This window comes from Lissotriton helveticus, chromosome 2_1 (assembly GCF_964261635.1).
Source record: "Lissotriton helveticus chromosome 2_1, aLisHel1.1, whole genome shotgun sequence".
Lineage (NCBI taxonomy): Eukaryota > Metazoa > Chordata > Amphibia > Caudata > Salamandridae > Lissotriton > Lissotriton helveticus.
Window position 1 is genome coordinate 1,063,876,099 of NC_136059.1, and position 14,474 is coordinate 1,063,890,572.

At 47.2% G+C, this 14,474-nt stretch overlaps 1 protein-coding gene across 2 annotated transcripts in view; it reads right to left on the reverse strand.

Moving 5' to 3' along the window:
- Positions 1-12,348: 12,348 nt before the first annotated feature.
- GCNT1 (glucosaminyl (N-acetyl) transferase 1) overlaps positions 12,349-14,474 on the reverse strand; it is a 132,320-nt gene continuing 130,194 nt past the window's right edge. For both annotated transcript variants that reach the window (XM_078675862.1, XM_078675863.1), the window contains exon 2: positions 12,349-14,386. In XM_078675862.1, coding sequence (XP_078531988.1) covers positions 12,987-14,264 — 1,278 coding nt within the window. In that variant the 5' untranslated portion in view covers positions 14,265-14,386 and the 3' untranslated portion in view covers positions 12,349-12,986. The remainder of the gene's footprint in view (positions 14,387-14,474) is intronic.

Consider the following 14,474-nt stretch of genomic DNA (forward strand, 5'->3'; position numbering starts at 1 on the left):
TCTGTAGAATGTTGAAGACGCAACATTGTTGCACTTACAATCCAGACGAAAGTGTTGAAATTGGGAAATATGCAAGAAACATTACACATTTGAGAGAAGAATTGAAACCACTGGAGGTTGACAGTGCATGAAAGAGACTAACTAGTGGTCTCTCTTCAATAGGTAGATGGCTTTCTAACGTAAGAAAAAGTTTTATAGGTAGAATACAGATGCCAATTGTGGGAGAAGCCTTACTGATTTTAGGGATAATAATTTGTTGCAAATGCCGCAAGCATAAAAAGACATATACAGTAAATAAAGGAAAGAAGCAACTTTAATGAAATTGAGCTTGAAGAATTAAATGGGGATTTATACAAGAAAATGAAAAACTTTCACATGAATAATGGTGAAAAATCTAAAAGTGTTTGACGAAATAGAGCTGAGTAAATGTTGAAAGTTGGCATCTGTTTCTTTAATTTGTGATGATATAAAATATCATCAAAGAGGGGATTGATGGAGCAAGGTTTCGCACGTAAAGAGACTTGCTCGGATTCAAACCTCTTGAAATAACACATTATGCATTAATAAACATGTTTTGAATTACTAATAATGCACCACACTACATTTCTAGTATCTAGAGGAAGCTTATTTATGTTAACAGTAACTCGAGTGACCTAATCTGGCCGCCGAAAATGTGGGATCTTAACTGCGCATGCGTCTGTCACACTCACGTGACATGACGTACTCTCTGCTTTGGTGGGAAACTTTGCTTAGGCGCACTAGAACTAAAGATGGCTGCTCTGTGTTTCACATGCCAATTCTTGCAGTGCTGCTTGTACTAAACCCGGTTCGTTCTGCCTAACCACTACCGCTATAGTTAAAATATTATAACGGGAATAGAGTAGAGATAAGTGGTATACAGTGCATTTATTTATTCTTTGTTCTAAAACGGTTTCTCTTTGACTTTGCTATTAGCACGTATTTGGTCCTGATGTGCCATTGCTGAACTCCATCTTGAAACTCATCGTGCATGTGCTGAATTCTCCCGAGTCCACAAGCTATGGCATTGAATCCATGCCAGCGACAGTCTTGCCTGTGATGCGCCTGGAAAAATGAACTCCTAACCCTCAGAAAGGAAGACAACTTACAAATCTTCGTATACTTTGTATTGGTTATTGAAACATCCATTGTCGGGTGGAATAAATCTGCATGGGAAAATAAAATTATGGGAGGGAACATTAATTTGAATATTTGAACGAAATGATCTCATAATTGGTATGTGTGATGACCTCTCCTCGCTTTTGACCAATCAAATTGAGGGAATACATGAACTTTCAACATTGGGGGGTGGTACACTGCCCTGGAAAATTGTGTATCTAAGGTAGGCTTAGCTAGTTAGATTGTCCGACTTGTCCGAATAGCTGACATGTCACTGACCCAACACACTCAATAGGCGATCGAGAGCAGAGGTGCTGGCGGAGCACTCTGTCAGAAGAATCGATAACCCAATCGGGGTTCTGAGGGAGAAGAATCGATTACCCAATCAGGGTTCTGGGAAGGAATTCGATAACCCAATCGGGGTCCGACTGTTAGCTGGAGAGAGGGGTGTGACACTGGCGTTGCACTTTAGCTGTAGGTGCCAGTCCTGACCTGCGGTGGTCCTGTCCTGATCCAATTTGGTCCGTACTTGTCCTGATTCTGGTCTGCACCTGTCCTGTCGGCACCTGAACTATCGGGAGTCCTGTCCTTTATCCCAGCCCGTGGCCAGGGTTGGTTTTCACACCATTCTAGGTAAATCTAAATTAGTGTGGGTATGTCATTGTATTGTTTCCCTTTTCTTACCCTTCCTATGTTTCAATGCTTAAAGAAAATCTCGTAATAATTTCACATCATCTTGCTTTGATTATTTTCTTCCTAATTGAACGTGCCTTAATTGAATTGGTATGGACTCTGACATTTAAGAATTTACATAGATAAAGTGTTTAACCTTTCCAGAGTCTGTGGTTATTTTATGAATGAAATGTTTTATTGCCTATTATGCTAACACCCTTGATCCCTTAGGACTCTAGGTACCGGTGACAAGGATTGATAAGTCATGGTAAAGGTCCTAAATGGTTAATCAAATTCTGATTAGCGTAGGTTTACCTGTACAACGTGTGTGTTTTTATGGGCCCAGGTGAGTATGGTAAAACGAGCGGGTGAGCCCGCGCTCTGTCAATATGCAGGCCCCAGTTTCAGGCTAGCCACATGAAACTGATATACAATAAATATAAACTAAAAGGCATTGACAAAGTTTGTGGTTATTTTTAAATGCATTGATAAAGCATGACTAATTGCAATGTTAATATGCAAAATTTTCTCTGTTTTGATTTCCAAGTTTAATCACCCTACTGTTTTCCACCATCACTTACAAGCTCAGCTCGCAGACAAATGTGTCCACCAGGAGCTATTGTTGTTGTGCGTTTCTCCTTGAATATTGTTGTTTCTTTCCCAGTAACACTCAAAGTTCAAAATCTGAATCTCTAGCATCACCTCTTACAAAAATTTCGAACACAATAGTCATAATGATGCTGTTATGTACTGTTATCTTTTGTCTTGACTGTCTTTTTCTATGTCAGTTGCAGACACAATTAAATCTACAACTCGTGTGCGAACAAGAGCACTTAAGAAGATGGGTAAGTGCACAACTTACCTTTGCACGATACGACTGGACAACGTGCTCTCCATTGGTCCTGAAGAAAGCCCCCATCGCAGCTTCTCGCTCTCTCTCATTTATGATTACAAGAACAAGCATCCCTGATCCTTCTTTGGACACCTCTACCATACTTAGAGCCCCCACGCCCAAAAAGAATTCTATGATTGCAGTCCTTATTTTTCTGGTACACTTCTATAGCGAGAACTCAATTTCATATGTTCTAGATCACTGGTTCTACACCCTCCTCACAACCCACAACTATTCCTTTCACATTGTCTGCTGCCACAGTTACTGCTTTTGAGAATCCATGGTATAAAGAAAACACACACCGTTAAGCAGCTTTGTACTAAATACATTTGAAGGAAGGAAGGACGCCTAGGCTCACATTTTTTCACATAAATATTGTATTGTTTTCCATCATTAGGTTAAAACGTGTTGCTATAATAGAACTAATGCATCCAACAAGTACTCGACCCTTTGGCACCATGGACGGACTTACACGGCTACCCCTGTGGGTCAGACTTTGCCCTGTACACATTCTGTTGCAACAAAGTCTGCACAACATTTATGAAAAATTACATTTCATACTATTCACTGGTGTGTGGTTTTTAGGGACACCACGGATATAAGCTTGCAAAAACAAATGAATATGCTAGGCCCAACTAAAAGCTCTGGTTTTGAAAGTCAGAAATGTGGTGAAGTAAGGCCTTAGTCATACATTTGGAAAACGAAATTGACTTTCGTGAGATTTACAACTGACCTCCAAAATGCTCAAGAAAATCAACGATAGCGTCAGCTTTCCTGGACTACTCCAATCTGTACGGTGTATACAAGACGATGTTCTAAAGGGTCATACATTCTGCAAGAGTAATTCTGGCACAAATGCACTGTGCTCTTGCACCTTCAACTTATTTTTCTGCATGGAAAATACTGCCTTGCACGTCCATTCTGTATGGGGGTACTCCCTCTCTAATCACACTCAGAGCACATTTACTCCTGTCCTTCACAGGAGTAAATTAGTGCCAATTTCAAGGATGGGGACACCACATGCAAGAGGTACATGAATACCCACAAACGGACTCATTTGCAGGTCTCCAACTAATTTTGCTCTTAAGCACAAGTACAAATGTGCGCGGCCAGGGACGGCCTGAGGAATCAAAAACAACCCCGAAATAAATGCTCAAACCAGCCTCACTTCCTACGTCTCCTCTCGCAATCCCTTTCCATCTATTGATTCTCGCTCTCCTTCTCTCCACTCTGATCCTTCTCTCTGCCTTTCCCTTCACTCACTCCTTCCCGTCTGCCTTTCTCTCTGACCTCTCTCTCTACCCTTCCCTCCCTCTATTACTCTATCTCTTGAAGCATCCCCATGCCTGCTACAATTAACCTCAGGGTGCTGGGAAGGGGGGCTGGGGGGGGGGGGGGCAGCCGACCCCTGGGAGGTCCCCCTCCCCGGGCTGTTTGGGAGGGGTGGGTGGGGGCCATCTTAGAGCAGTCTTTGTTTGGGCGTTTTTTGGGCTTCTTTTTGGTTGCCTTCGGAGCCCAACCTTTAAGTGGGTTGGGCTCCTCCCCCCGGCCACCATTTTAGGCTTAGGTGACCTGGTGGCCGGGTGGTTCTTTGCAGTTAGCTTTTTTCAGGTGGTTCTTTGTATTCCTTGGTGGTAATTTTCGATTTGGAAAATATTATGGCTGGTGAGGATTATCGAGTGCTAGAAGCGATCAGTCTCCTTAGTGAGGCGGGCCGCATGGACCTGGTGATTGGGGAGCGGGGACAGGTCGTGCCTCCGCGTCCCCAGCGTATGGCGTCGGCGGGAGTGGCGGCTGTGGTGGCGGCGTGTTGCTCACCGAAGCGCCGTCGGCAGGAGGCGGTAAGTGATTGGGGCCGCTCTCGAACTAGGAGAGTGGCCCCGGGTGTGAAGGCTCAGCGTGGGAGTGCTTCGGGGCTCTCGGAGCCTGTAGGTTATGAGGCATTTGCTGCGGGCGGGTCGGCAGGTGTAGGGGTCATTCAGGCACCGTTTGAAATACCGGTGGCGGCGTTGCATGAGCGAGCCGCTTCGGCTCCAGGGCAACGTGGTCGTCGTACACTGTCACAGCGTTGGGGAAGACGGCGCTCTGCCTCGGCCTCCGCAGTGACGGTTAGTGACGTCACGGGCGGGGGAGGGGCGGAGGCCGTGTCTGAGTGCATGACGGCGGTTTCTATGCCGGTTCATAGCGGGCATGTGGAGCCTGCGTCTGAGGTGTTAGTTTCTCTTCAGGGTATTCCTAATCAGGCTGTTTTGCAGGCGACTAAGGAGGTAGGGGGAAGAGTTGCTATTTACTCCTTCTCGCCCACATGGAGTTTCTTTTTCAATGGATCAGGAGGTTGTTGTTCCGGCAGGGAGGGTTGTGGAGACTAGTTCAGCTGTGGTTCCTTTTAGCCCATTATTGTTTTCCCCTCCGGTAGCTGTTAGGGGTGAAGTTGTTTCTGTGTGCAGTGGTTCTGTGGGTGAGGGCGAGTGGGCACAGGTGGGGGGTCATGAGGGGTCTTCCCTTTTACAATCAGGTCTTGGGGATGAGGCTTTGGGCTCTTTTCAGGTTCCTGCTTTTTCTGGAGCTGTGAACAAGGGAGTGGTGGGGTCTTCTCCTGTGGTGGGGTATTTGCTTGGGGCTCACCCCGGGGTTAGAGTTCGGTCTTGGGGGGGGGGGGGGTCTGGATATTTTTCCTTCTTGGTCTGAAGGTTTGTGTGACGCCCAGAAGTTTCAGAAAGGTGGCAGTCATGGGGATGAGGTTTCAAGGTCTGGTGTGGTGAATTTTCCAGGTTTGCAGGTTGGTGGTCGAAATAGGGTGTCGGGTGATTTGACAGTGGTGCGTCAGGAGGGTGTGGGTCAGGATTCTCAGGTGCAGGGTCCAGCATCTGCTATTGTTCAGGCAATGTTAGACTGGAGTAGTGATGAGGTGTGTGGGCCTTCCCCCCCACCCCCTCAGTCGGGCACTGTTGTTTCGGGGAGGGATCCTGTTTGTTCGATTGATTTACAAGTAGGTGGTCAGGGTGTTGGTAGGGCAACAGTAGGAGAGTTTTTGGTTGCTGATTATTTATGTAGTAAGGGTCCCGGCACATCAGTCCGGCCTTTTTCTTTTCAGGATAGGGAGCGGTCTGGAGCAGCGGACTTGGTAGGGCGGAAGGCAGCCCATTTGCGCCAAGGTGAAGTGAGGGTGGAGCCTTGCGCGGCACGTCCCGTACCAACGAGGGAGCCCATCGTGGCCAGCAAAAGCAGGTTCAGTGCGACCTCGGTGGCCCCAACGAGGGAAGTCAGCGCAGTCAGTGTAAGTAGGTCAAGCGCGACCTCGCTGGCCCCATCGAGGGAGTACAGCGCAGTTTCCAAGAGCAGGTCCGGCGCGACTTCTCTTGTTCCGCAGGGTCTTCAATTTTTGCCAGTGGAAAAGGGTTTTGTGAGTGGTAATAGTGGTGGGGTGTACCGGCGAGTTCAGTCGGCTTCCCCGCCTCGCTCACAGATGAGGGTTGGTAAGGCCCGTGATCGTTCGCATACCCTGGAACGGGTCCGCAAGCATGTGGTGTTGCCTGCCCCTCCCCAGTTGGATGAATCGTTAATTTTGGACTATGATGAGGATAGCCCAGAGGAGGGTGAAGTACGTGACACAGTGTCTGGGGGGGGCATTTTCATGTATCTCTTAGTTCTTCACAGGCACCGGTGGTGCATGCTCGAGCGGCGTTGTCCCGACCATGAGAGCTCGGCCCCTTAGTGAGGGCTCCTCGGAGGGCAGATGACATTTCACATGTGGCATGGAGAGCGGAGCAGAGTCAGCCTCCTCTGTTACGTCCAGGTGAGAATGTAGAGCCTCGGGCGCAGCCTAAAATGGTATCTGTTGGGATTGGGGAGGATTTAGTTTCTGGGGGGTCTGAGGGTAAGCTATACAAGGGTCGCTATGTGAAGGACCAGAGTGTAGGTACTGAAGGGGTTGATAAGGTTGTGGGTGCCAAAGTTGACAGTGGGATTTCTGCAGTCGGAGTGGAAACGCGAAAGGCCTTACATAGTAAGGAGCTGAAAATTAAAAAGTTGCCTTATATGGGCGTCACTAAGCCTTTGGGGGCTCATTTAATGTTGAGCACTAAGGAGAAAATATGGAATGGTGAGTATGTGGAGCTTTTAAAGTTATTGCATAGGGAGGTCCGTGCTAAAGAGGGTTCCAAAGAAGAGGAGTACGAATTAGCTAAGCGCCCTAAAGTCCCATTGACCATTGAAAATTGGACTGCGGCCTTTTTGATATATGCCAGTGTATACTGTGAGAAGTTCCCCGAGCGCTGCGTTTCACTGTTTAAGTACATGGATGTGATTAGAAAAGCACAAATCACAAGGAATGACTTTGCATGGGCGCAATATGATGAAGAGTTTAGGGCGCGCATGGCTTGGGATCCTGAGGCAAAATGGGGGGAATTGGACACAGACCTTTGGCAACACACTATGGGTGCTTCAGCTAGTGGTAAAACAATCTTTACGGCTAGCGGTTTACCTTTACTTTATCGCCCCTTTCAGGCGCGACCCACCCGGGGAGGGGTGGGGGCCGTTGCATCAGCACAGTCTAGTTTTGGGACCTGCTGGGATTTCAATCGAGGGACATGCAATAGAGAGTTTTGTAAGTTCCAACATGAATGTTCCCAATGTGGGAAGAAAAGCCACCCTTTGTCAAGATGCTGGGGGCCTAGGCCTCCAGGTGGGCAACAGTGGTCACAGCAGGGTTCGGGACATCACGCCACGCCACAGCCACCTCAAGCTCCCAGGGGAGGGAAATCTTCGACAGGTTTTGGGCCCAAGGGCTCATACACCGGTTAATGTACTTCATTTGGCGGAAGCTTTACATGGTTATGGGTCGGCTGAGTTGCGAGAGTTTTTGGTGTCAGGTTTTCAAGACGGCTTTCATCTAGGTTATGTGGGGCCTCGTTTGAGGCGTTGGTCTAAGAATCTTAAATCGGCAGGTGAGCATAAGGCTGTAGTCCAGGAGAAGTTGAATAAGGAAGTGTGTGAGGGCAGAATGGCAGGTCCGTTTGATGATTGGCCTTTGGAGAACTTAATAATTTCACCCATTGGGGTGGTCCCCAAAAAAGAACCAGGGCAGTTCAGGCTCATCCAACATTTGTCATGGCCAGAGGGTGGGTCAGTGAATGACTTTATTGACGATGAAGCTGCTTCTGTTTCCTACTCTTCTGTTGATGTGGCCATGTCATTGGTAGTGGCTGCGGGCCCTTCTGCTTTAATGGCAAAATGCGATATTAAATCCGCATTTAGACTGCTTCCAGTCCATCCTGAAGATTGGAATCTTCTGGGTATCCATTTCCTTGGGAAGTGGTACGTGGACAAAGCATTGCCAATGGGCTGCTCCATGTCATGTGCGTTGTTTGAAACATTCAGTACGTTTTTGCAATGGTTCTTCACACAAAAATCTGGTCACACTTTGGTCACGCACTATTTAGACGATTTCTTCTTTGTGGGTGCTGCTGATTCTTCAGACTGCCAGAATGCTTTGGTTACGTTTCAAAAACTTATGGTTCATTTGGGTGTGCCATTGGCTCCGGAGAAGACCATGGGTCCTTGCGCGACCATGTCTTTTTTGGGAATAGAAATTGACTCTCAGTCCATGCAAGCTCGTTTACCCCTTGACAAGAAAATGAAAATGTTGGAGTTGGTGGAGAAGATGTTACCTAAAGAAAAAGTCATGGTGCGGGAGGTTCAAGTCTTGCTGGGTCACCTTAATTTTGCATGTAGGGTGGTCAGGGCGGGCAGAACTTTCTGTAGGCGATTGGGCAGGGCTCTGTCTGGTCATTACTTGCCACATCACCGGGTTCGACTGTCAGCGGGAGTCAGGGAGGATTTGCGTATGTGGGTCACCTTTTTGCATTCCTTCAATGGTGTTCCGCTATACAGGGAGGTTGATTGGATCTGGGATGTTCAGATTTTTTCTGATGCGGCTGGCAGCGAGGGTTTTGGCTTGTACTGGCAAGGAAAATGGTGTGCGCAACAGTGGCCTGAGAGTTGGACGAATGGCGGCAGGAGCATTGCCTTTTTAGGAACTGTTTCCAGTTGTTGTAGCAGTTACTTTGTGGGGCCGGGATTTGGCTCACAAGAAGGTTCTTTTCAGGATTGATAATCTGGCTGTGGTGCAGGTAATCAATAGACAATCTGCGAGGGATGTGCAAGTTCTGAAATTGCTCAGGGTCTTTATGTTGGGTTGCCTTAAATTTGACATTTGCTTTAGGGCCCTGCACATTCCTGGTGTGGACAATGACATTGCGGATGCTTTGTCTCGTTCACAGTGGGAGAGATTCCGTGGGCAAGCTTTGGAGGCAGACGAGACGCCAACTCCCATGCCGGAGCATCTATGGACGGTAGGCAACACTGGGTCTTTCAGCTGGTGGTAGGTTCATTGGCACCTTCTACTAGAACAGCTTATGATTTGGCGTGGAAAGAGTTTTTGTCTTCTGGAGCTAGTAAGAGAGAACTGCATTGGCAGAGGTCAGAGGATGTGGTTCAGTTTATTTTGTGTTTAATGGATAAGGGTTTATCTAGGGTTACTATTGCTGGGAAGTTAGCGGGCGTTTCCTTTATGGGTAAGTTGTTCTGGGGTTACTCGCCGTCTGCGGGGGAGTTGGGTAGGAGAATGTTGGAAGGGTGGGCTCGGGAGCGGGGAGGTGTTCAGGCGGTGAGGTCTCCTTTGTCGTGGCAGAAGTTGGCAAGTATAGTGTCGATTTTGCCGGTGGTTTGCAGGGATAGGTCGGAAGCTTGCCTTTTTGCCACTTTGATGGTTTGGATGTTTTTTGGAGCTTTTAGGGTGTCCGAGTTGTTGGGTAACAAGTTTAGCAAAGGTGTTTTGTGGGGGGGGATGTTCATTTGTCGGTTCGAGGAGTTCATATCTGGCTTTCTCATTCAAAGACGGATCAGAGGAAAAAAGGCAAAGGTATTTGGTTAGAAGCTGTTTCCTCCTTGGAGACTTGCCCTTTGCGCTGGGCGCAACGCTGGTGGGAGTTTTCGGGTGGGGTTTTGGAGCATTATGTTTTTCAACACTTGGATGGTTCTGTGGTTACTACTTATCAGTTGCGCATGGTGTTGCGGAAAGCGCTGCGTCAGCTTGGCTTTGATGAGTCACTTTATGGCACACATTCTTTTAGAATTGGAGCTGCGACAGAGGCTTTTAACAGGGGTTGGTCGAGGGAGGACATAATGCGTTTGGGGCGCTGGACTTCAAACTGCTTTCAGCGCTATGTCAGACGTGAGGTTAGGGAGGCGCCTGCGTCTTCTCCTGTTTTGCATATCTGATACTTCTTTTTCTTTCAGGTTCCGTGGCTGGTCCTCGTTCCGAATTCTTAACTATTTGGATTGTGGGACACTCCTCCATTAAAAGAGCTCAACTTCAAGCTCGTTAGAGTTAATTTGGCGCTATGCTTGGCTTCAATGACCGTTTATTCAATGTTGTTTGGAAGGGTAGGGGGGTATGTTATGGAAGGATCTTATTCCAGCTCTTAATTCCTGGTTAGTAGGTGGGGTTTGTCCGGATGTTTTGGTTCTACATCTTGGGGAGAATGATTTGTGTACGGTTAAGGGTGTTGTGCTTCTTAGAACTATGAAGAAAGATCTTTCTTTGTTGCATCAGCAATGGGCTGGGTGTCACGTCCTCTGGACAGAATTGATCCCTAGGAGGTGTTGGAGGAATGCGCTCAAACCTAAGGCTATTGACAAGTCTCGCAGGAAGGTTAATCTTGAAGTATCTAGGTTTTGTAGAGATTTGGGGTTTGGCCGGGTTGTTCACAGTGACATCCGTTATGATGCTGTAGACTTTTTTAACAGTGACGGGGTTCATCTGTCCCGTATGGAGATGGACTTATATCTCTTGGAACTGCGGGAGGTGCTGTCCCGCTGTTTGAAGGTTCAAAGTTTTAGGTTAGTACGTTTTTTCTTCCTTCAGCCTGTTCTCTGCTTTGGCTGCAACCCCCCCTCCCCATTTTTCATTCGTTGTTTGGGGGGCAGAAAGGTGGGGTCTCGTGTTCTTTCCCCCACTGCTTTCTGGGTGGGGAATTTTTTTGATTTGCCATTTTTGGGCATGATGGGAGTTGATAGTTTTGAATTCGGATTTTGTCAGGGGAAGTTGTGCAGGTTGATTTCGGGTTTGGAGGCATAGGCTGGGGGATCTGGACTGGTTTGGGCTGTAATTGGGGTTTTGAGATATGGTTTTGGGGCCTGTTGAAGTTATAATGTTTTAATGGGGCTGTTGTATGGTTTTAATATGTGATGGGGTATGTACGGGTGGGGGCGGGTTTGATGAAGGGTGAGGGGCGGGGGCGGGTGTTTTGGGGGTTGAAAAACAAGACAATCATTTGGTAAAGGTTTAGATTGTTAGGCATTTGCCGAGGTGTTGTTGTAAATGTGCACCTGTTTCATTAAAGCGGCCTTTTTCACACACTATCTGGTCTCTTGGTCTGCTCACCTTCCCCCACCCCTCCCTCCCAAGAGAGACCGCGGCACCAGGAGCGGCTCCGGGCTTTTACAACCAGCCTCCAAGGCCTTCAGCCAACCGGGGAAATGCCCACCGGAATAAAAGGCCTGTCCAGCACTGTGCACAACCCCGATTGTTTTCTAAACGTGTAAATACGAAAATTCTGACATTGTGGTAGAATCTCGGAGCCAATATCTCACCGGAGTTTCTCGTTTTGATGCCATCGGTAATTGGTCTTTACGTTTCTGTACATCTACAGGAAAGTCTATTCTGTGTAGGGAGCACTTAAGCACTGCCGCCTAATTTTCATTCTTTGGCTGTTCTCCCTTAGTAACAATTCACAGACCATTCTCTGCTTTGCAGTTGCTATTCACTTCCAAAAGCTGTAATAGGTTTACAGTGGCCAGAATCACCCTACACCTTGGTGATTTCCTCGGTTAAAGTGGCTTGATGTACTGACCGCTGGGAAGATTTCTTCCACGCCTGAAAAAATATATATTTCTTTGATTTCCAGTCCCTAGGAAAACCAAAGAGCCATGTGCCAGTTTGTAAAGCCCAAATGGCAAGCCATCTTTAGCCCACCCTACCCACTTGGTGACTCGGCGGGAGGGGGAACAGGGGGATTCATCCCCGTTTGAAAAACATAACAAAAATACTGTGGTAAAAATCCGGGTGTCGAGTGCGCTAGTGCATGCCCTGCGGTGAAACGTACGGAATTCCTACTCACCTTTACTATACAACAGACCCCCCCCCCCGATTTCATCACACAGCCTTTTCTAGAGGCTTTTTTATTTGAATTATTTGAAGAATCGAGTTAATGACCCCATCTAGTTAAAGACACACCGTCAAACAGATGAGATTATGGAAAACTCTTCTGAAAGACTGGCTAAAATATACGAAGAGGAGGGACGGGGAGACAAGCAGCATATCCAAAACGCCCGTTAAAAGTTGCCAACCGTAGTGCCATGGGCGAGAAAGAAGAGTTTGATCTACTGATCTAGCTTAGCTGGCCTGTATTATACACACACTGCCGGGAATAGGCACTGTTCTACCAAGTGTCGTGTCAATGTATCTACAGTTGCTGTAAAGTTGTACTTCTAGAAAAGCAAAACACCTCGCCTTCGGAGTTCATTTCTACTCATCAACATTACATCTGCTAGGTACCTGGAATTAAAACATATGTCACAGCAAATGCATTCAAAATGTATTGTCAGTGCTTTTTAGAGAAAGGAATATATATTCAATGTGTAACTATTGCGTGCACATGGTGGAAACTGCAATTTTGGTGCGTTGTGCATGCAGCTTCCAGACTTTCTAAGCAAATGTGCAAACCTAGCTCAGAGAGCATCTGGAGAGGGCTTCTTAGCACACGTTTACCTCTCAGTCACAGACGAGCACAGCCTTCTGAACGTAAGGAATTACACAAACAGGTTTGGTTTCATTATTTGGTGCAGATCTTTGGAAATAATAATAGGAGTGATCTAGAAAACATTGCAAAATTGTATAGTTTCAAGTTCCACCGCATACCTCTCTCACCATCTTGTCTAGAGCGCCAGATTGTTTAATAACCGAAGTCTAATAAATAAAAAAAGCGCTCGTCCCATCTCATCGGGTCCTATGGCGTGGCATCTCTTCGGGTCCTATGGCGCGGCATCTCTTCGGGTCCTATGGCGTCACACCCCTTTGGGTCCTATGGCGTCACACCCCTTTGGGTCCTATGGCGTCACACCCCTTCGGGTCCTATGGCGTCACAACGTTCGAAACTTAGATTACATTGTGAGACAAGACAGGATCTAACAGTGCAATTACCATAATGCTACCTAAACACTGCTAGCTTTGGTAATACAGCGCTTTGTCCCTTAAATATTCCTCCAGGCACTGAACTGCAAAAGGGTCCACGTCTGTGTCAAACTTATTGGCAAACAGGTGGTGTGTTCGGAGCATCCAGGCCAGGTCTCCGGCGCCAAACACACAAATTGATCGCACATGAACCCCGCTACAGTGCGGGTACGGAGCCCCCCTAGACACGTCCCCTTCAAAGTAATGCCACATCACAAACCTGGCAATGGCATTCATGTCAGAAACGTCATATTTCTCGCTATTCGGGAGGTACCCTGGAGCTCCAGGAAATCGCTGAATGGAAGCCCAGAGGTATTCATCCGGGCTGTAAGTGTCTTTTGCCCATTCAATAAATTTAAGGATTTTCTCATCTTCCAAGACATACTCAACAAATTGCCTGCTGAGGACAAAGTAGGCACTGCCAGACAAGATGGCTATCTCAAAGGGAGGAGCTTCCTTCTCTGCTCCTGTGCTTCTGATGCTTCCGTCAATGATCTCGTGATGCTTTCTCCATCTCCACTCTTTATTTGAAGGCATTCGTTCACTCTCCAGGCTGTTTTCCCCTTTCAAAGCTTTCAGTTTCTCCACCATTTCCAGGTTGGTTTTAATTGGGAAATCCATGCCACAGAGGTTGATCAGGTACTTCCACTTGGCACTAGTCCGATGCAGGTCCTTCATGCAGTTTATGTCTGCCTGCACCCTGAACCAGGTGGCGTACACCACGCTCTCCATCTGGCTGGACAGAAAGACATTTTCAAAACAAGAAGCTATACCCTTTATTGCAGCCAAGAAGGATTCTGGGGCTTTCTTGTCCACGTGAATGCAGTAATAGTTCTGGGGTGCGTAGATGGAACGCAAAAGCTTTTCAAACATATCTATTTTGTGGTGAACCACAATGGAGTACGCGATCGGGAAAGCGGCTTCCTCCTTGCTCAGCGGCTGCAGGATATACTTGCGCGACCTTATAAAGGAGTCGCACTCTCTGGTCATGTTAATGTAGTCATTCGTGGTGAGCTTTTGCCGATTCCTGAAGGACACCTTCAAAGTTTCAAGCTTGGCTTGAGCAATGGCCTCCGCGTCGCCCCTTAAGATGGCCGTGCAGTTCACAGCACTGTTGGGGTGGTCTTCTCTGATCTCCAAGTGGCGGTGGTCCACGAACGACGCATGTTGGTGGATTTTCACAACTGAGAGTGTCAGAAGAGTAAAGGCAGCCACTAGGAGAAACTTGCAACGTTTCAGTTGACAGTGACGAAGTTTTCTTTTCAGCATTTCAGATGTTGTCTGCAGTCCAAATTGCGAAATAATGCCCCGCCACAGTGATTGTCCTGGAAAGGTTTTCAGTGCACCTCACGTGAGACAGGCCGCATGGTGGAAGGAGACCAAGTATTATCCTAACAGAGGAAAACAGAAAAAATAAAGATTTAGTGAAAATGTTTGTAATCGGCATTAGTTAACTATTTCTAGCCCCACACATCTAGG